Raw genomic sequence first — 21,018 nt, forward strand, 5'->3', positions numbered from 1 at the left:
CGAGGGGAGAGACATCTGCGGGTACAATACTTTGAGAATCTCGTGGCATGCTGGACTCCACATGGGTCTCGGTAGGGGCCTGTGACTCAAAAGTAGCGGGTATCAGGGGCTGCGAAAGTGCCTCACTGAGTACCGGTGAACTGGCGACTGGCTTAGGAGAAGCTTCGTCATCGGTTTTGGACCACAACGGTCTGTCTCTGTCCTTTTCTTTGCGTTTTTTGTGTACTCCAGTAGTCTGATTGCTATCCGACGACATTTCAGGATAGTTAAATCCGTTTCCAAAATATTTTGAGGCAAAGATATACTGACACTTAATAATGCGTTGGTTAAATCTAGTACAAAACTGACAGCTAGGCACGTTATGATCAGGGCCTAGGCAAGGAATACAGTATAAATGGAAATCCTTAAGAGGTATTTGCTTCCCACAAGTAATGCAATTATTAACTTTTACTGACATCGGTATGGAGCAAGAAAAAAGTTTCCCCAACGGGGTACTTAGCTTTAATGAAGACTTTGGTTCTGAAACTCGAATTTGAAAATTTCAGGAGTCAGCTGACCGGCACTTGTAAACTGCTTCTGCTTCGGGCACCGCACGGCAAGAAGGACTTAAGAAAATGGCTTCGGCTGCCTGTTTTATAGACCTGACGTCATGGAAGAACAGACAGCAACCGACGCAGGACCCAAGACTTCAAGGAATTCAGACCGACTGAGGGCAGCCTGACAGCAGATTACCCAAATGTAATGACTGCAACAGTGAAACACAAAGAACATCACAGCAGATGCACAGTAGAATGACAGAAAATAAAAGTCAATTTGAAAAAATAACTCCTACCTGTATGACAGAACAAAGGCAAAAACAAAGCTCCTTAATGATAAAGCATAACTATCAAATGCAGCACATAATCTCTTAACTTTTACATACTGTTTTTTAATGGTACTCGTCCTTCAGATGGATTTCTTTTTAACAAGTTCAACAATAATAAAAAGTGGTATGAAGCAGTGCCAGCTGCTTTAGATTTTTAACTGGTGCACGTTCATTGTTATTTGAATAACATACGCAAAATAAAAAAAAACAGCAAACTGGAGGATGCACGTGTATACTCAGTACTGTTGATACCACACCTAATGTCACAGATTGGTTATAAAAACTCTCTAGTGGATACCCCATCAGTTATGGTGAAGGCAGAGCACGAAATGTTACTGCCTGAGTGCAGAAGATAAACCCTAAGCAAAATCTCAGAAAGGTACCAAAATTCTATTCATGATAAACAACTTCGAACCTCCCCACTCCAAAGTGTTTTATTGAGAGTTTACCTACCTTCTTCAGCACTGAAGCCTTATAAAGGTTGGCCGTCTTGCTGCCCTTGAAGGCCTGATACTCCATTTCTACAGCACTCACATGAGGATCACTGCTTCAAGGTAAAAGATAAAATATAAGTTGAAGACATGAAAGTTTGACAAATCATTCAGCTTGTAATCTTCACCATAAATAACTACTTATGCTATCTGCTACAGATACAATGTAATGCTCTTCAACTACTCAATGTGTTATCAAACATTTTCTTTTTTTAAATTACTTCATTAACTCTCTGGGTTTTACCACGTTGGATAATAACCGAAAAGTATCCTCATTCCACTTTAGGAAGAGTCATTCACACAACAGTCTTACATGCTAGAGTTTTCTGCAAGGTATCACTGCCACTGTGAACACTGGAATTGAAAATTTTCAAGGAGTTAGGAATGAAATGTCACTGATATAACACAATACAGTATGTGGAACATGATTTTCACAAATGTAATTCTGGCTCCCAGCAGATTCATTAGTTATCTTAAAGACATCAACTATAGAAGACACATTACAATGAATTGTAAAGGCCACACCAGTGCCAAAAATATTCAGCAATGAGACTAAAAACCATGACGTGATTAAACTCTAGTCCACAATCACTGAGCCTATTAGATGAAAGGAAAAGAGCAGAACAGCGGGGACATGACTTGCTCCAAAGGCAGAAATTCTGCATTAAGAAATCTGAAGTGCACTTTACTATACTTTTTTAAATATTCTTATTAAATTTTCAGATTTTAAACAATGACAAAGCTACACATACATTAATATGTTTTCATTTTAATAACCATTCACTCTGTTACATAAATTGTTCAATTCTTGCCTTCCCTTAAACTTCACTCCTCCTCCTCAACATTAGTCTGCATTTACTGATTCCAAAAATTCTATTTATTTAAATTTAATTTCACCCTTCTCTCTTTTAAAGATCCCACCTCTGATTCTTTTATCTCCCTTAAAATATTCAGTACTTCAATTACAGCTAGTTTATATTTTGATTTCCATTTTCTAGTATTTGCTTTTTTGGAAGCCAACAGCATTACATTAAATTAGGCCTCACCCATGTCTTGGCAATTCAGATGCTATATCTCAGCTCAAAAGAATAATTTTCTTTCTCATTACAATCTGAAAAAAAAAAACATTTCCAATTACCTCTTTATTATCACACTGACAGCATTTGATATCTACCCCTCTGGGTAAAAAATTATCTGAAGTCTGCTTAGGGTACAAATTACTTATGCAGATACTTATATGCAAATATTCTAAACCTTCTGGATTTGGTTGCATATCTAGAAGACATGCAGATACAGATTCATACGTTCATAGGTGATTACTAGGCTAACGATTCCAGTGGGCTTTATGAAGCCTAGCCATGCTTCCCTAATGTTTCTGACAAGTTTTTGATACCCTAGGGGTTATTTTATATATAGGCTTGGGTAATGGGTAGCCAAACATTTACAGACTGCCTCTGTCTAAAAGAGACACAGGTGTCAGGCCAGGGGTAAATTTCAAAATCCACATCCACTGGTCCAAGTAACATTTGAGTTGGGCAAGGGAAGAACTCTGCTTCACATGGATGGGAAGTTTGTTCCAGAGAAGGAGTAGTCTCAGAGACATAACTGCTCCTCCATTTCTGATTTATGTAGCAGATGAGGTTTTGCTCCCCAGATTAGGTAATTGTGGGCTAGGAGTAGGTCACCTATCAGGAGTCTGTAGGACACCAAGTACAGAGACAGAGCTTTGAGGTGGCCACCACAGGACATTTAGTTTATACTCTGTATTTTTTTGGGTGGAACCCCTGTGTACACTTCAGTTATTGCGTTATTGCATATGTCTGTCTGGTCAGGTACATACTGAATGAGTCACTGTACTCAATGATTGGTCTGATGAGGGCTGAGTACAGCAGTACAATAATATCCATGGACCTAGATGCCCATACACCTATTTATAAGTTGTGCAAAACAGAATGACTTCCTTAGTATAGCAAACACATGATGGCCAAAGGCCAGGTTACTGTCCATGTGCACCCCCAAATTCCTGACCACTGGATCTACTTATGAGTGTTTTATCAACATGGTAGATTTCGGGGGTAGCAGTCTTCAAAAAGGATACTGCTGCTGCATTTCTCGGCAGACGGTCTTACACCGTGTTTCTGGAACCAGTTATTGGTCTGTGTCGGGCCTTTTTGTCAGTGTTTGTTTCTTTGGGAATTCTATGACTGCTCCTAGTTTGCAACCATCTGCAAACTTGGTCAGGAAGAGAACCTTTTTGTTGGCCTTGATTTCAGAGAAGAAGATGCCAAAAAGGAGCAGCCCCAGCACCAAGACCTGAAAGACTGGCCTTTTTGTAGTAATAGACAGACTCGTTGATCCTAACTTCTTGGGTCTTACCTTTGAGCCAGCTGGCTGGCTGTCGAGAGGGGGCATAGAGGTTTATGCATAATTTTGTGAGTTTGTCTATGATATATGAATGGGGTATTGACTCTAATGCTTTGGCCAGGTCAGTGTAGCCAGTATGCACAATTTGCTTTCCTCCATTACTTTAGTAACCTTGTCAAAGAAGTTCACCAGAAAGCATGACCCGCCCTTGAAGAAACCAAGCTAGGTAGGATCCAGTGTATGAAGGTTTCCTATGTGACTGTTTATCATTTCCATGATTATTCTTTCCAAGGCTTTGCAGAGGAGAATGGTCAGATATATGGATCTGTAGTTAAACTGGATTCACAGATGACCTGGCCTTGTGCAGAAGGATGACAGTTGCAGTTGGGTGGTGGTGGGGGGGGGGGCTACAGTTAAACACTGATTCTAGTGGTCCTGATAGGTCATGTTTCATGCTATTAAAGAGGCATCTTAGAATATTATTGGGGCTTATTGTTCTTGGCCTTGTAGAGTGTATTGAAGACATGCTCCATAGTGATGGTGATTTTTTTTTCCTGAGAGGTGCTGGGGGGGGGGGGGGTTAAACTGAAGCTAAATTTTTCAGAAAATAGATTTGCTTTATCTTTTGGCTTAGTATAGGTTTCTCCATTTACAATTAGCCACATTGTTGTTCATTGTGTTTGAGGTTGTGGACATAGCTGAAGAAGGTCTTTATTTGTCCTTGGCATGGGAAGCTATTATTACATCAAATTTGGCTTTGCTAGATTTTATTAGCTCCACCCCCCTCCCAAATTACTAGATTAGAATGATGAGTGTTTTGATGAGACAGTTTTCACCATGCTGGGCAACGCATTTCCTAATTTTTTGCCATGAGCTTCTTCCTTTTGTTAGGTAACCTACTGATTCTGTGATTCCACCAGGGTGGCTTTTTTTTTTTTTTTTTTGAGCTTGTCCTATGCTTATTCAGAATATATACAACTGTCCCTATGCAGCCATTAACATGACTGCACAGGGTTTTTGTGAACAATTCACCATAGGCAGTGCTGTTTCTCAGGGTTTGGGGGCAGGGCTTGAAATTTTGCTAGGGTTTTACTTAATAGAAGGAAGTTTGTCTTAGAATAATTCCTAAAAGTTCCAGGGTCAGCTGGGGTCCTCAGTTTTATTTTTATTTCACAGCAGACAGCTTTATGGTAGGGTGGCCACGGTGGTGCAGTGGTTAGCGTTGTCACCTCACAGCAAGAGGTTCTCCGGTTCGATCCTCGGCTGGGGTGCCTTCTGTGCGGAGTCTGCATGTCCTCCCTGTAGTCGTGTGGGTTTCCTCCGGGTACTCAGGTTTCCTCCCACATCCCAAAGACATGCTGTACGTGGACTGGACACACTAAATTGGCCCTAGGCGTGAGTGAGTGTGTGCCTTCTGTGGAAGGTTGGGCTCTGGGCTGGCAACTTGAGACTGTAAAACTCTGCTGCCAATCATGAGAGGACAGGTGATCCGCTGTGGCGACCCCTAACCAGGAAAAGCCGAAAGAAGAAGCAGCAGCAGACAGCTTTATGGTCTGACCTGACCAGTGAGGACATTATACAAGGTGAGGGAGGGAGTTAGGTGCAAACTTCTCCCATGCTTTAGAGGATTGGGTCAATGATGTTAACACTCCTAGTAAGCATATGGACTAGCCAATTCAGTATGTTTCGGTTTACAAACTCCAGGAATCTCTGGGCTTGCCTGTATGAGGTTGTGTATGATTCCCAGTTTATAGTGGGGTAATTAAAATTGCTCATGAATATGATTTTGGTTTGAATTGGGAGTTCTCCAGTATATTTAAATGTGTTGTGGGGTTCTTGGGTCAGACAGGGGGACCTACAGCTTGCAAGGATATGTTATTGAACTTTGCTTATGGTAATTTGGAAATAAAGAAGCATAAGTGAATTAAACTGTTCGAACAGCCTTGAGGTTTGTTTTTGATGTAAACCGATATGCCTCCACCATATGTCCCGTCCTGTGCTGTAGCTGGTCTAAATGCATGGTAGGCATTATAGTTCTGTGCTGTTGGTGTGTTCCCCACAGCTTTAAACCATGTCTCACTGATTTCGGAGATGCCTACATTCTCCAAGGTGAGGAAAGCTTCCAGGGAGTAGAGTTTCCTGTTTAGACTCCTAGCACTGAGCAGTAACACCTGTAGATTTTTCTTAGGTTTGTTTTAATGTATTGGAAGGTTTATCAGGTTGGCAATGCCTAAAAAAGGAACTACAGCAGGGTTAAACAAGGTATGAGTCTATATTCAAATGCATAGATGGGACAGATGCAGACCATCCCCAAGCTCTGGCAATGCAGTGAAGTCTGTCAACCATATACTCCCAGGATGACAAATATTGTACCCCTCTGAATGACACCAAAAAAGTACAGTTTTGTACCTACCATAAATGTAGATGTCCGATAGGCATGCATCTGCAGTCCTTACAAATGGGTTGTCCTGTCGTCAGGCAGCCCTTCGGTCAGCCGGATTCCAAAGTCTGGGTCTGGCCTCGGCTGATGTCGCACTTCACCCGACGTCATAGCTGCAGTTATTCGGGTATAAAGGTATCAGCCGACGCCATCTTCCTCAGTGTTTCTTGCCCCAGATGTCAGGTGCCCTCTAGGAAGGCAAATTTGGATAATTGCAAAAGTTTCCAAATAAGAGAGAGCAAAATAAAAATAAACATGTATATACATATATACAAACAAATACACCATAATAGATTCCCCCAGCTAGCTAAATGAGGGGTAAATACCCTAGGAGTACCTCAGAGGGGAAGGAGGGAGGGTAATCCTGACTGCAGATGCATGCCTATCGGACATCTACATTTATGGTAGGTACAAAACTGTACTATGTCCTTCAAGGATGCATCTGCAGTCCTTACAAATGGGTAGAATACCATAGCCAAACTGGGGGAGGAGGAGTAATTAGATTATGGTGTAGTTAAGATCCCTTGCAAAACAGCAGTGGCAAAACCTGCTCGGGATCTGGAGTATAAGGGTAAATTATAATGCTTGGCAAATGTATGCACGGAGCTCCAAGTAGCAGCCTCTAAAATGTCTTTGGTAGCCACTCCTCGTAAAAAGGCTGTGGTAGTGGCTGTAGCCCTTGTAGAGTGAGGTCTGATGTCTTCTGGAGTTTTCTTTCCATGGTAAGAGTAACAAAATCTAATGCAATTTCCTATCCACTTAGAGATTGTCTGTTTCGAAATTGCTTTTCCTTCCATTCCTGTTGCATATGCTACCAGCAGCTGGTCAGTCTTTCTATTATTCTTGGTCCTGTCCAGGTAGTAGCGTAATTGTCTATGTACATCCAAGGTATGCAACAGTCTTTCTCCCCTGTTCTGTGGGTTGGGGAAGAATGTAGGCAGGTGGATAGCTTGGTTCAAAGATACCCTGGAGACCACCTTTGGCATAAAAGTAGGATTAGTTCTCATGGACACTCTATCTTGATGGAAAATCAGGAAGGGCTGTACTGGCATTAATGCCTGTAGTTCAGAAACCCTTCGTGCTGAAGTGATTGCAAGCAGGAAAGCAGTTTTCCATGATAAGTACTGTAATTCTGCTGTTGCTGCTGGCTCGAAAGGAGGTAGTGTCAATTTTTCTAGCACAAAGTTCAAGTCCCATGCTGGCAATGGTGGCTTTCTTGGTGGTTTTACATTTTTAATTCCTCTCAGAAACTGCCTGAGCAGAGGATGTGAGAAGACTGGAGGATCCAAGTTGTATTCTGCTGAAATTGCAGATGCATGAATCTTAATGGAAGAATAGGACAGGCCATTGTGGAAGAGCTCTGCCAAGTATTCCGGGATGTTAGCTATGTTCACCAGTGACACATTTTCTCCTTTTGCAGTACTCCAAATATGATATCTTTTCCATTTTGCTGAATAATTTTTTCTTGTTGAGGGTCTGCGAGCCTCCAAGATAATGTCTTTAACCCTTTGAGATAATTCTGGTTTATTTGTTCTTAAGCAATGTTCCAGGCAGCCAGCTGCAGTGTTTTCAGGTTTGGATGCAGGGTTTTGAAGTTGTTCTGTGTTAGCAGCAAGGGAACTAGGGGCAGAGGCCATGTTTCTTCCCGAGACATACTCCTCAGTAACGGGTACCAATGTTGTCTTGGCCAGTCTGGAGCTATCAGGATGATCCTTGGACGGTCTTCTTTGATCTTCAGTAGCACCTTGTGCATCAAAGGAAGAGGTGGGAATGCATATGCTGTCAGGTTTTTCCAACTGAAAGATAGGGAGTCCACTTTCCAAGCAAGGGGGTGGTATGTCCTCGTGCAGAATTTCTTCAGTTGGTGATTGTGTGGGGATGCAAATAAGTCTATTTCTGGTAGACCCCATTTTCCTGTAATGGTTTTGAAGATGTCCGGATGCAGCATCCATTCGTGGGCATCCGTGGTAGTTCTGCTTAGGATGTCTGCTAGAATATTTTCTTTCCCTGGCACAAAAATTGCGTGTAACTGAATGTTGAAGCTCAGGGCCACATTCCATAGGTCCATTGCCATCCGGCATAAAGGGTATGAATGTGTGCCTCCCTGCTTGTTGATGTACCACATAACTGTGGTGTTGTCCGTCCTTATCAACAGTTGACCCTGTTGAAGGAATGGTCTGAATTTCTGGATTGCCAGTTTTACTGCCAGCATTTCTTTTTGATTTATGTGTAGGTGCAGCTGGTCTGGAGTCCATAAGCCTTGTATGCACTTGTCCAGCATGTGCGCCCCCCAACCGAGGTCTGAGGCGTCCGTTGTGATGGTCTGGCTTGGTTGAGTGCTGTGGAAGGGCAGCCCTTTGTTTAATTGACCAGCCTGAGCCCACCAGTGGAATTCTTGCTTCAGGCATGGAATTATTGGAATTTGTGTTTCTAGGCTGTGCTTGTGCTGAGACCATAAATTCCTCAGGTACCACTGTAGTTTTCTCATGTGTAGTCTGGCATGTGGAATCAATATTATGCAGGATGCCAGGTAACCCAGGGCTTGCAGGACTTTTCTTGCTGTTAGCTGGTTCTGCTTTGTTAATGCCATGAAGTAGAGAGGGAGTTGCTCCTGTTTTTCTACTGTTAGGAATGCCATCTGCTTTGATGTGTCCAGCTCTGCATCCAAAAAGGTTATCCTTTGGGATGGTATCAGCCTTGACTTTTTTATATTGACTGTGTATCCCAGGGCTTGCAGAAGATGAATGACCCTTTCCAAGTCCTTTGTTAGTTTGTTTTTGTTGTCCGCTTGTAACAGGCAGTCGTCCAGGTAAGGGTAAATTTGAATTCCCTGAAGTCTGCAATGAGCAATTACTGATGCCAGGCATTTCGTGAATACTCTGGGCGCAGTAGATAAGCCAAAGGGCAATGCTGAGAATTGATAATGCTCTGATCCTGCAAGAAATCTGAGGTATCTTCTGCAATTTGGTCGTATGGGGACGTGCAGGTATGCCTCCTTGAGACCTAGAGTTACCAGCCAAAACTCCTTGCCCAGCATGGGAAGAAGTTGCTGTAGGGTCAGCATTTTGAATTTTGGTACAATGAGGTATGTGTTTAAAGCGGACAGGTCGAGAATAGGTCTCCATTGGTTTTCTTTTCTTGGTACCAGGAAGAGTCTGGAGTAAAATCCTTGTCCTTGCTCCATAGATGGTACCCTTTCTACAGCTCTCATCCTTAGTAAGTGAGTTATTTGTTTTAGAGCTTCTGTTTTCTGATTTGGCGGTAGGTTTGGCATTCCTCTCTTCCTTGGTAGAGTATGGAAGTGAAACCTGTAACCTTGGTCTATTGTATGTAAAATCCATTTGTCTCCTGCGATGTAATGCCAGTTTACTGAAAATAAGGCTAGCTTCCCGCCTAAGGGTGCTTCCAGTTGTTCCCTGGTAGGCGGTGCCAGAGCCAAGTCACTGTGATTGTCCTGTGGTGGTGGCTGGATCTGTGGCTGTACCTTGCTGGTTGTTAGCCTGCCACTGACGTCCCCTGTAGGCACCTCTGGATTGACCCCTGCCTCTTGAGCGCATATTCCTGCCTCTCTGAGCTCTGGGGGTGTCTGGAAAGGACCAATTCTTGGAAGGCCAGTTCCTGCTAAACCTTGGAGGCTGGACCTGCAAGAAATCCTTGACTGTCTGGACAGATTTCGCCTTCTCTTCCACCTTCTTGAGCACCTGTTGTGCAGGGGAGCCAAACAAATTGAGCTTATCCATCGGAGCATCTAGGAGCTTTGATTTAACATGGTCTGGTAAGGACTGCTCTTTTAACCATGCATGTCTTCTGATCACTGTACCAGTCATGGCTGATCTAAAGGAAGCCTCCAGTGCATCATAGCCGCATTTTAAAGAATGATTACTGACCTGCTGAATGTTATGTACCATTTCCTGAACAGATTTTTTTGTCTAATGGTTCATCCGAGGACAGATTTTTAGTTAACTGGTCTAACATAAATTCCTGATACTGAATCATGTGGAACTGACAGTTCAAGGCTTTAGCTGAAAGAGTAGCAGAAGTGTAAACTTTTTTACCCCATCTCTCTAAGGCCCTAGATTCCCTTTCAGAGGGAAGGGGGTTCATGGCAGAGGTAGCTGCTACAGCCTTGGGTCCCTGGGAGATAGTTTCGGGATCTGCAAGAGGAGCCTTATATAAATGATAATGTGTGTCCGGAACCCTGTAGTACCTATCGGGCTTAGCAGGGGCCGGAGGAAGAGAATCAGGAGCAGTACAAGCATCATTAAATGCATCATCCACAACAGTAAGTACTGGAGGAATGGCTAAAGGCCTATGCTGTGGCAAATGCAGAAAGGTTCTAAGCCTTTTCCTAGAGTCTGTAAAATCCTGGCCCTGCCACTGAAATTGTTCCCTCATAGCATGCAAGGTTTCCCCAAAGGAAAATTCCTCAGGCGGAGAGGCAGAAGGAATGGACTCTTCTGCATCAGAGTCCTCATAAGGAGAAAAAGGGCCCTCTGGAGGGTTAGAATTATCTGATTCATCAGATGAGTCATCTGTAGAAACTGGCTCAGGGGGCTCTGCTCTAGGCCTCTTCTCTGGAGGTGGGTGAGAGGCCCTGTCTGGGTGAGGTTGGGATCCCCGGATCAAAGAAATGAGATCCTCTGCAAGACTAAGCATTCGTGTACTAGAGCTAGGCCTGTGGGAGGGGGGCTTAGCAGGCACAGTTTTGGTAGATTTTGCTGCTTTAGCCCTGGCAAAGGCCTTAATCGACATGGATGCAGGTGGCCTAGCAGCTCCACGTGCAGGAGTAGAAATATCCAAAGGGATAGTATCAGATAAATCCTGTGAACCTGCAAGAGCAGGTGGTATTTCAGAAGCAGATTCCACCATGCTGGATGAGGCCTCGGTAGGAGGAATGCTTTCGGCCGAAGGAAGAACCGTGGACTCGGTTTCAGCCGAAACCGAGACACTCGCGGTTGGCTTAACCGCGGTTTCGGCCGAAACCGCGGACCACGAGTGTTGGTCCTTTTCCTTGCGTTTTTTTTAGATATTTGCGTAGTCGGAGTATCCAACGGCATAATGTAAGCAAAATCGGGGCCGAAAAACTGTTCTGCAAATTCCGACCGGCATCTAAGCGTCCGCCGGTTGAAAGAAGCACAGGCTAGACAAGCTGCTACGTCGTGGTCTGGGCCTAGACAAGGTAAGCAGTAAGAGTGGAAATCTTTATGAGGTATTTTTTTCCCACAAGTTAAACAGTTATTCACTTTTTCTGACATCGGCTGAGGCAAGAAAGAGTCCCCAACGGGGTACTTAGCTTTTTTGAAGTCTTCGGTAGTAGTAATCTCTGGTTCTGACCGACCGGCACTTGCGAACAGCTTCTGCTTTGGGCGCCATGCGGCAAGAAAGACTGAGGAAGATGGCGTCGGCTGATACCTTTACACCCGAATAACTGCAGCTATGACGTCGGGTGAAGTGCGACATCAGCCGAGGCCAGACCCAGACTTTGGAATCCGGCCGACCGAAGGGCTGCCTGACGACAGGACAACCCATTTGTAAGGACTGCAGATGCATCCTTGAAGGACATCTAAGCCAATTATAAAAGTCAGTTATCTTATGCTGACATTGTGACATCATCCTTAAAGAAAGTAGAATGCTGCTCAGTGCTGGGCTCATACTGGCCTTGTGTACACAGTCTGAAACCTCCATCGTCTCCCTTAATATAGGCCAAGGAGGTGCATATCAGGCAATTAATACCCACGTGGACTATAAGTGAGTCATACCTGTATTTGTGGTCCAACAATCAGTGTGTGTCAGTGATCTGGCAGATCCTGGCCATGACAAGCAAGTAATAGTGACTTTCTCCTTACTAATCCTGGTGAGTGGGACATCAGTGTGTCTCACAATGAAGTCTCCTATAACCAAAATATTGGTTTGTGTGTTGACTTGCCTTTTGTTTGTGTCTTTCGGCTTTTCCCGGTTAGTGGTCGCCACAGCGGAACTCCGGTCTGCTAATGATTGGCAGTTGATTTTTACGTACCGGCTTGCCAAGCCTGACCCACAACCTTCAACGCAGGAACGCCCATTCACGCATGTCTCCACGCAGAAGATGTTCTAGCTGAGAATCGTACCGGACAGCGTCTTACTGTGAGGCGACAACGCTACCGCAGCTCGACTTGCCTTATGGACAGAAATTGAGGTGTCTTGAAATGTGGCTGCAGTTGTCATGGTGCTTGTTTTGGTAGAGTGCTATTGAGATTACTGAGGATAATTACTGTATGTGCAATGCCAGGGAGGCCTTCTGGGTTTAGGAAGACTACATTTAAAAGCCTTAGCATATCCGAGTCAATATGTCTGGTCTCTACAATGTGTGATGTGTGCAGTGTGCATTTCTGACAACTTGTTTGGTATTTTAAGTGCTTATATGTGACAGCCTTGCCTCCAGTGACATTGTGTAACTGCATCGCTCACATACTAACCATATATGAGTGATGCCAAGCCTCGTGCAAATGTGACACCTTTATACAGGCTCAGAAAACCAGCAATCAAGCAAAACAGCCCTATGGCCAATCATAATAAACACACTCTAAAGGTCTCTTCACTGATTTTCGGCATGAGATCAGACTACTCTCCACTGCCACTAGTGAGGAGACCTAACCCTTACAACTTTAAATCACTGAAACAGTCTAGAGGTACTTCATCTTAAACAGTAATCCAGGATGAAATTACAAGAAATAATCAACTTACAGTAACTCAGTTAGCAACCACTTAAAACAGACAGGAATTTCATTATTCATTAGTTTAAATGCAGTGGCAAAAACAACAGTGATCTAAAATGATTTAAAGTCCACTTTGTTCCTTCTCTCGCCAGAAGAAAGAGAGCAGCACTAGTCTGAAGCTGCTTCCTGAAAAGTAATGTTCTTCTTCTTTCGGCTGTTCCCATAAGGGGTCGCGCCACAGCAGATCAACTGTTTCCATTTCTTCCTATCCTCTGTATCTTGCTCTGTCACACCAACCACCTGCATGCCCTTTCTCACCACATCCATAAACCTTATCTTAGGCCTTCCTCTTTTCCTGTTACCTGGCAGCTTTATCCTTAGCATCTTTTCCCAATATACTCTGCATCCCTCCTCAGCACATGTCCAAACCAATGTAATCTTGCCTCTCTGGCTTCGTCTCCAAACCTTCCAACCTGGGCTGACCCTCTAATATACTTATTCCTAATCCTGTCCATCCTCGTCACACCCGGTGCAAATCTTAACATCTTTAACTCTGCCACGTCAAGCTCGGACTCCTGCCTTTTTGTCAATGCCACTGTCTCCAACCCATATAACACAGCTGGTCTCACTACCCTCTTGTAGACTTTCCCTTTCACTCTTACTGGTACTTGTCTGTCACAAATCACTCCTGACACTCTTCTCCACCCACTCCATCTGAAAAGTAATATTAACCCAAATGTTTTTTGGTTCAGTCAGCTTGCTACTGTCAACTCTTAGTAGATACTCTGGATAGAGGTTCTCAACAAAACTGCAACCAGACTACTCAGTGAAATCCCATACACACTGCCCTATCAAAAACAAGCACAAACCAATGTCACTCTGCTTCTTCTTTCAACAGGAGCAAAGCAGTGGCATTAATCCCAAGATGGCTTCTAAGAAGCAAATTTTAAGCATTCCAGTTATTGTTACACTCTAGGAATGCTATGAAATAATGTCCCTCTACTCGCAAACTAATTCCTGAGAGGCAATTACTAGACTCAGCAGTGACTGGTAGCCTAGCTAGAGAAGTTACACATTTTAAAAGATGAAAAAAAGGATTCATTTTTTTAATGTACACTGTGTACTGAGTGAGTGGGACAGTCTGAAACAGAAGATAACTCAAGCTTTAAAGTCTAAGGGAAGGATCTTCCCCAGTTAATCTCTGTGTCCAGCAGAATAAGCAGATAAGATGAGACTGGAAGGAGTGTCCAAAGTCAGTTTTAGAGTAGGGGTGCGCAGCTGAGAAGCCACCAAATTTAAAAGTACAATAGGGATAGGGTGGGTAGATGGTAAAAAATCAAATGCAGTCAGACAACAGCACTGCAGCTAAATAATGTTCTTCTTATTCTTCTTTCAGCTTTTCTCAGTTAGGGGTCGCCACAGCGGAACTCTGGTCCGCTAATGATTGGCAGCAGATTTTTACGGTGCTGAGGTGCCAGCTCGACGCCCAACCTTCAATGAAGGCACGCTCATTCACGCATGCCTTTCGAACGACACTCGACCGTGGGGAGGACATGCAGACTCCACACAGAAGGCGCTCCAGCCGAAAATCGAACGGGAGAGCCTCTTGCTTTGTGGCGATTATAAACTAATTATCCCTTTTTTAATAGCAACTTCTGTTTTAGTCTTAAAAACGTTATCGGTTCTGGTGTTTCATCTACCACTTCCCCTAGCCCTTTCTTTTTGGCTATACTCCATCAATCTCTGGCAGGAAATGCAGCATTTAACCTTTAGTCCAAACTTCTGCTTGGCCTCATTGCACCCTAGCCATTTACTTTTCATCCAGTAAATTCAAGCAACCTCTTGCTCATTTTCTATACCCCCTGCTTGCATCATCCCTACTGGCAAAATCTTTTTTCTCCATTCCCATCATTCCCACATTGACTTAGTTCTTAAGAATACTTTCTGACATTGTATGAATATAACATTCTGTATGGCTGCTGTTATTCTCCTTAAGGATCTGCATCCAAAATTCTATTCTCTCCTTACTTCTCAACTTCTTTTAATCATGAACCCTTCCAATTTGATTTTATAGCCTTCTGCTTGTGTTATGTATACAAGCCTTAACTGTGTAGCTCTAAAGTATCCCTTCAAATCAGGTAATCCATAATCACCTTGTTCTATGGGGAAAATCAACTTACCCCTAACTCTTGACCTGTTCTCCCATATAAATCCTTTCACCTCTTTATTAATTATGGTTCACAACTTTGCTGGTTGATAAAAATATGTCTGACTTGTATATAAAACTAGAAATATTTTCACTTTTTACTATCTATATTCATAATCAAGAGGTTTCATCATCTTCATTTTTGTTTTATCTTTTTGTATAGTTGCTTCCGTCATATCTTTAGTGCCATAATAAAATCCTTTTTAATCCATACACTCAATTCATATTATGTCCCCATAAATAAGGTTACTGCTGAACCAAATAATGTATAGGTACACAGTTCATCTCTACAGCCTTTGTTTTTCATTTATTTTTACCCCCAAAATATTTGAAACGCACTCAATTTTCCACAACACTGAAATGCCATTTTTTGGATTTATCAAGCACAAAATAATATCTCTGAATGAAGCATTTTTCTTGAATACAGTAAAAGTTATATCCTTGAATTTGAGTGTCACTTTTTTTTACCTATGGCTCCACATATAAAACAAAGGGAATCGAAGATACCCCTTGTCTGGCTCCTCTGATCAAACAGTGCTTGTTTGAGAGGAGCCCTTACCCTTAAAACTCACCCACGACCCTCCATATTTTCTCCAAATGCTACTATCTGATCACAGAACACAAATGCTACCATTGCCTTGCCCATAAAATCCAAACAGACAACACTGAATGCCTTTAATATATTAAGACCCACTAGCAATAGCAGTGTTTTCTCATATTCTACTTCCCTTTGGGTTAGCCTCCCTTCCACAAAACCACACTGATCCATATCCATCAGTTTTGGCATTATTCATCACTATTTTTATATCACCTCTTCATGTCTAAGCCATTCATTACTGAGCTTCATCAGCTTCTAGCCTTAGCATTATTGAGTCTTCCATAATTATTTCCATTTATGCATTTTCTTGTTTCCATATTTTGTCTGCTTTATGCAGGTTTTCATAAAATGTTTGAAATATCACAAATTTTTCATGGGTCTGAGGTTATTTTTCTTGTTACAGGCTCTGTAAGTTTGCCAACAACCCTTTTGACTTTGTGATGCTCAAGTCTTTGTGCTAAATGTTTTTGCACTCTGGTTATCAAAAATAGTTGCTTAACATCAACCTTTATAAACTTGTGCATATTCTCCAAATAATCCCTTATTTCCCCTTGAGCACTTTGCAGTTGCTGTCTGTTATATGAGATTACCCTTTTTCTGCAGTACTTTAACCTTTGTCATCCCTCCAAACATTTCCTGTAACTTTCCCCATATCTTTCTTACTTCTATCACATTTAAAAAAAATGGATTAATTTTATCCAAGTGAACTGCTATCCCCTCTGGAGAGATGTGTTTTCTCTAATGGCTCTCAAAGCATTTCCACTACCAGTTCCTAAATTTCTCTAACAGATAAGCAAGAAAGGGTCACTGTCTCTTTTTTTTTACTTTATTACCCTGCATCTTACTGTTTAGTGGCATATGCTATAAAACAGACATTGGATACATTTCAAAGCTTTCAAATAAGTACACATTCCTGCTTCTATCCTGTCTAGCCCAGTTACTGCACCTTGAGGAATAACAAGTAAATTCTGCCTGGGTTCCCTCTACTGAATTTGCATCTTCCATACCAAACATTCTCATATATTTATTCAGAAATATACCATATTTTGTTATATTTTTTCTTCTAGGTCACCCCAATACATACTCACTATTGCAAATGAGGTTCCAGTCACCACCTATAAAATTCCTTGCTGAAAATTTATTTTTCCCCAAATTCTCTTAAAGTCCATAACAGCAGTTTTAGGTGAAATATAAATGAATCCCAACATAATCATCTTTCCCTGCCAGTAACCCGTTGCTACCATAAATCTAGCATTATCTTTTTATCCTCTTGTATCACTATTACAGCTCATCTAGCAATCAGAATCATTATCTCCCCTTTTCCTTTTCCAATATAGTCTTCTGAGGATCCTTCCTGAAATCAATTTTTTTGAAAAAAATTCACACACTCATTTTATCCAAATGTGCCTCCTGCAACATTGCTACTGTTGCCCTAAACCTTTTAATTCAGTGCTACCTGCTTTTTGTCTATACATGTAAGGCCATTTACACAATTTTTTTAAACAAGAAATATCTTTATTAAATTATGAGTTATGACACAGGTGATCATACATTCATATAAATGAAAACAAACCATACTGACCATTTTAGTTCCCACGTTATACAACACAAACCATACTGACATAATTTTAGTTGCAAACATTATATATCACTTATAATCTATCTAATCATTGTCAGTCAAACATTACATTGCTCATTTAAATCCTGCTTTCCTTTAAATCTTGTCCTCTGCATGTACTGTTCCCACAATTCTCATTTTTTGCAGTGTAATTTGCTTCTACCCTTTCCTAAAGATCGCAATTCCAGCTGTTTTATCTCTGTTACTATTTCACTACTTCTAGTACAGTTGGTTTAGACTCTGATTTCTACTTTCTAGCAAGTGCATTTTTGGTAGCCACCAGAATTAGACTCAGCCTATGTCTAGGCAATTCAGATTCTGTCTCATAGCTCAAAAAACATTTCCTTAGTTATACCAATTTGGAAAACCAGTACGTCTGACAGAGTAGTCTGCAGAGAATCTTTAAAGTCTGCCAATTCATTACACTCCCAGAAAATGTGTTCCCAATTACATCTTTCTTCTCCATCACACCTCACAACATTTGCTGCCTACACGAGAAAAATTTAGAGTCTACTTAGGGTATAAAATACCTACGGTATATAAACACTTCCAAGTAAAGATCCAAAATCTTCTAGATTTTTTTTTTTCATATTTGTGAGACCTACAAATATCCCCCATTGTTTATTTGTGGATTACTTATCCAATCTTTCTTCCCAATCCTTTCTAACCTCCTCTGATCGATTCTCAGTTATCATGCAACTTTCTGTATGTCCTACTAATTATTCCTTTTAACAGCAACTTCTGTTCTAGATTCCACTAAAAACTCTAGCAGTGCAGGTCTTTTACTTAGGATCACCCCATTTCTTTCTCTTTGTCTATGCTCTGATATAAATCCTTGATAAAGAAGACAATCTCTAACCTGCAGTTCAAATAAATTATTGGCCTCTTCCCATTCTTTTACCTTACCTTCTCTAATTATATTTGCTCTTAATACCTTGGTGCTTTTTCCAGTTTTCTCCAATAAATTCCAGCCCCCTCTTGCTTATTGTCTGTATCCCTAATTGCAGTCATCACTATTGGTAGAATCTCCTTTCTCCAATCCTGTGTTTGCTTACTTCTTAGAATACTTTCTGCTACTTTATGAATATAAAATTCTGTATGATTATTCTCCATAAGGATATGCATCCAAAATGCCAGTCTCTCCTTGTTTCTTGATCTTTCCCCCATTTCGCCATCATCCCTTTCCACTTTGAATTAAAGTTTTCTGTTTGTGTATGTATAGGACCCTTAATTGAGTAGCTCTGAAATGCTCCTTCAAATCGGGTAATCCCACACCACCTTGTTCTATTGGAAGAATCAGCTTATCTCACTTGACTCTTGCAGTCTTCCCCTCCCAGATAAAGTCATTCGGCTCTAGGCCATTTACATGTTGCAATAATATGAGCCAAAGTAGTAATTATGATAGAAGGCTATTACATACACACACATATATATATATATATATATATATATATATATATATATATATATAGCAGTTATTTTGAATGTGTACTTCCAGCATTTAGCTTACACGTACACAATGTTTGGCAAGCTTATCTTTTTTTATGTAGCAACTTATCTCCGTTTGAACCTATGTCACACTTAAAGACATTATGCCTCAATGAGACAGATAAAAAAATTAAATTTTCAACAGCCCTCCATCCCTTTTTAACTTAGGACAAACATGCAAAACTTTTAGTTATGTACTCACCATAACTTCAGATGTTTGGGATCCATCTCGCCTACATTCTGACTGATGGGTTCGGAGCCGACCCTCGGCTCCGACTCGGCACGCTTATGCCAAAGAATGAAGTCTCTTATTGGCTGAGCTTACTATATCCCAGGATGCACCACTACCAGTCCCCCAGATCTAGTTTGTCCGCATACATGCACACACGCATGCACTGCTTATATAACATTGACAGATGATACAAGATAAAACAGTAGAACTCAAACCGTTCAATCTCTTCTGATCTCCAAGGCAGGGGGAAGGAGGGTGGGTATTAGGAATGTAGTAGATGGATCCCAAACATCTGAAGTTATGGTGAGTACATAACTAAAAGATGTTATGTGATCCTATCTCGCCTACATTCTGACTGATGGGACAGCGTCCCTAGCACCTAAATCCTGGGTGGCTCACTGGAAAACACTCCTGAGTACCGTGGAACCAAATGATGCTCGTCCTTTAGATGCCACATCCAATTTATAGTGGGAAATGAAAGTGTGCGGTTGGACCAAGTAGCCGCAGCACAAATCTCAGAAATAGCGAGCTTGGAATGGAATGCAATAAAGGTAGCCATAGCTCTAGTAGAGTGAGCTTTGACAGAAGTTGTAAGTTGTTTATTTGAAGAGGAATAAGCCTGAGTTATGCAATCTCTGATCCATTTGGCAATAGTAGCTTTAGTGATGGTTTTACCCAGTTTATTATCTGAAAAGGACACAAACAATTGATCTGTTTTTCAAATTTGTTGAGTCCTATCTAGATAGAAGCGCAATTGCCTGTGAACATCCAATGTATGGAAGGTGTATTCCGCTTTGTTTGAAAATTCTGGAAAGAAAACTGGTAGCTCTAAAGACTGTTGGAGACAGAGATTGGAACAAACTTTTGGGACAAAAGATGGATTAGGCCTAAGTGATACTCTATCCTTGTGAAAATCAAGTACGGTGGTTTGATAGATAGGGCTTGAAGTTCTGAAACTCTTCTTGCAGAGGTAATTGCAATTAAGAAGGCAGTTTTCCAAGACAGATATTTCAAATCACATGTAGCAGCCAGTTCAAAGGGGGAAGATGTTAAGGCACGAAGTACCAAATCAAGATCCCACGGAGGCGCAGGATGGAAAACTGGGGTCTTAAAAGCACAGCACCTTTCATGAAAGTTTTACATAATCTGCTGCTCATCAACGGTGGGTCTATGGAATCGTGAAATTTGGAGATAGCTGCTAGTTGGACTTTAATAGTAGAGACTGAAGATCCTTGATTAAACAAGGATGTTAAAAATTTCAAGACCTCTGGTATCGGGGCAGTAATAGGGTCTAAGCCTCTGCGTTGAGCCCAGATAGCAAACCTCTTCCACTTACTGTGATACAATTTCTTAGTGGTGGGTTTGTGGGCTGAAGATAAAATGTGAATAACTTCCGGGTCCAAGGTGTGATTTCTGGCTATAGTCGGAAGAGGAGGAGCCAAGCTGTTAATTTCAAAGTGTGAAGGGACTGGTGCTGTTGTCCCGACTGATGAACCAGAAGGTCCGGAATTAGATCCAAGAACCAAGGACTGTCCAGGGTATATTTCTGTAGGTAGGGGAACCATACCTGACGAGGCCAGTACGGAGCAATTAGAATCATTGTGGACCCCAATTGGGAAGCTTTCTGGATGACTTTGGGGAGGAGTGGAATCGGAGGGAAAGCATAAAGCAGTCCTGTTGGCCAAGGTTGGACTAGAGCATCCGTAGCTGTCTCCCTTGACGGGGTCAAGGAAAAGAACCTTTGCACTTCGTGTTTCGTGGTGTTGCAAACAGGTCGCAGCACGGAATCCCCACCTTTTGAAAATCTGAGCTGCTACTGTTTCGCTCAGAGACCACTCGTGAGGAGAGAGAATAGTCCTGCTCAGTCTGTCTGCGAATACATTGGACTTTCCTGGAATGTGGGTCGCTACCAGGAAGCTTGGTAGCCACTGCCCATTCCCACACCCTCATGGCCTCTCTGCAAAGGGGGTAAGATCTGGTCCCTCCCTGTTTGTTTAGATACCAGACCACCGACATGTTGT

The 21,018-nt window shown here is 41.9% G+C and overlaps 1 protein-coding gene across 5 annotated transcripts in view; it reads right to left on the bottom strand.

Moving 5' to 3' along the window:
* Positions 1 to 21,018, bottom strand: part of RECQL5 (RecQ like helicase 5) — a 1,160,282-nt gene that overhangs the window by 356,909 nt on the left and 782,355 nt on the right. For 4 of the 5 annotated variants that reach the window (XM_044084963.1, XM_044084964.1, XM_044084962.1 and 1 more), the window contains exon 7: positions 1,319 to 1,412. In XM_044084963.1, coding sequence (XP_043940898.1) covers positions 1,319 to 1,412 — 94 coding nt within the window. The remainder of the gene's footprint in view (positions 1 to 1,318; positions 1,413 to 21,018) is intronic. The other variant, XM_044084961.1, reaches the window with a different exon arrangement.

This window comes from Protopterus annectens, chromosome 10.part0 (assembly GCF_019279795.1).
Source record: "Protopterus annectens isolate FY-2018-M chromosome 10.part0, PAN1.0, whole genome shotgun sequence".
In the NCBI taxonomy this organism is placed as follows: Eukaryota; Metazoa; Chordata; order Ceratodontiformes; family Protopteridae; genus Protopterus; species Protopterus annectens.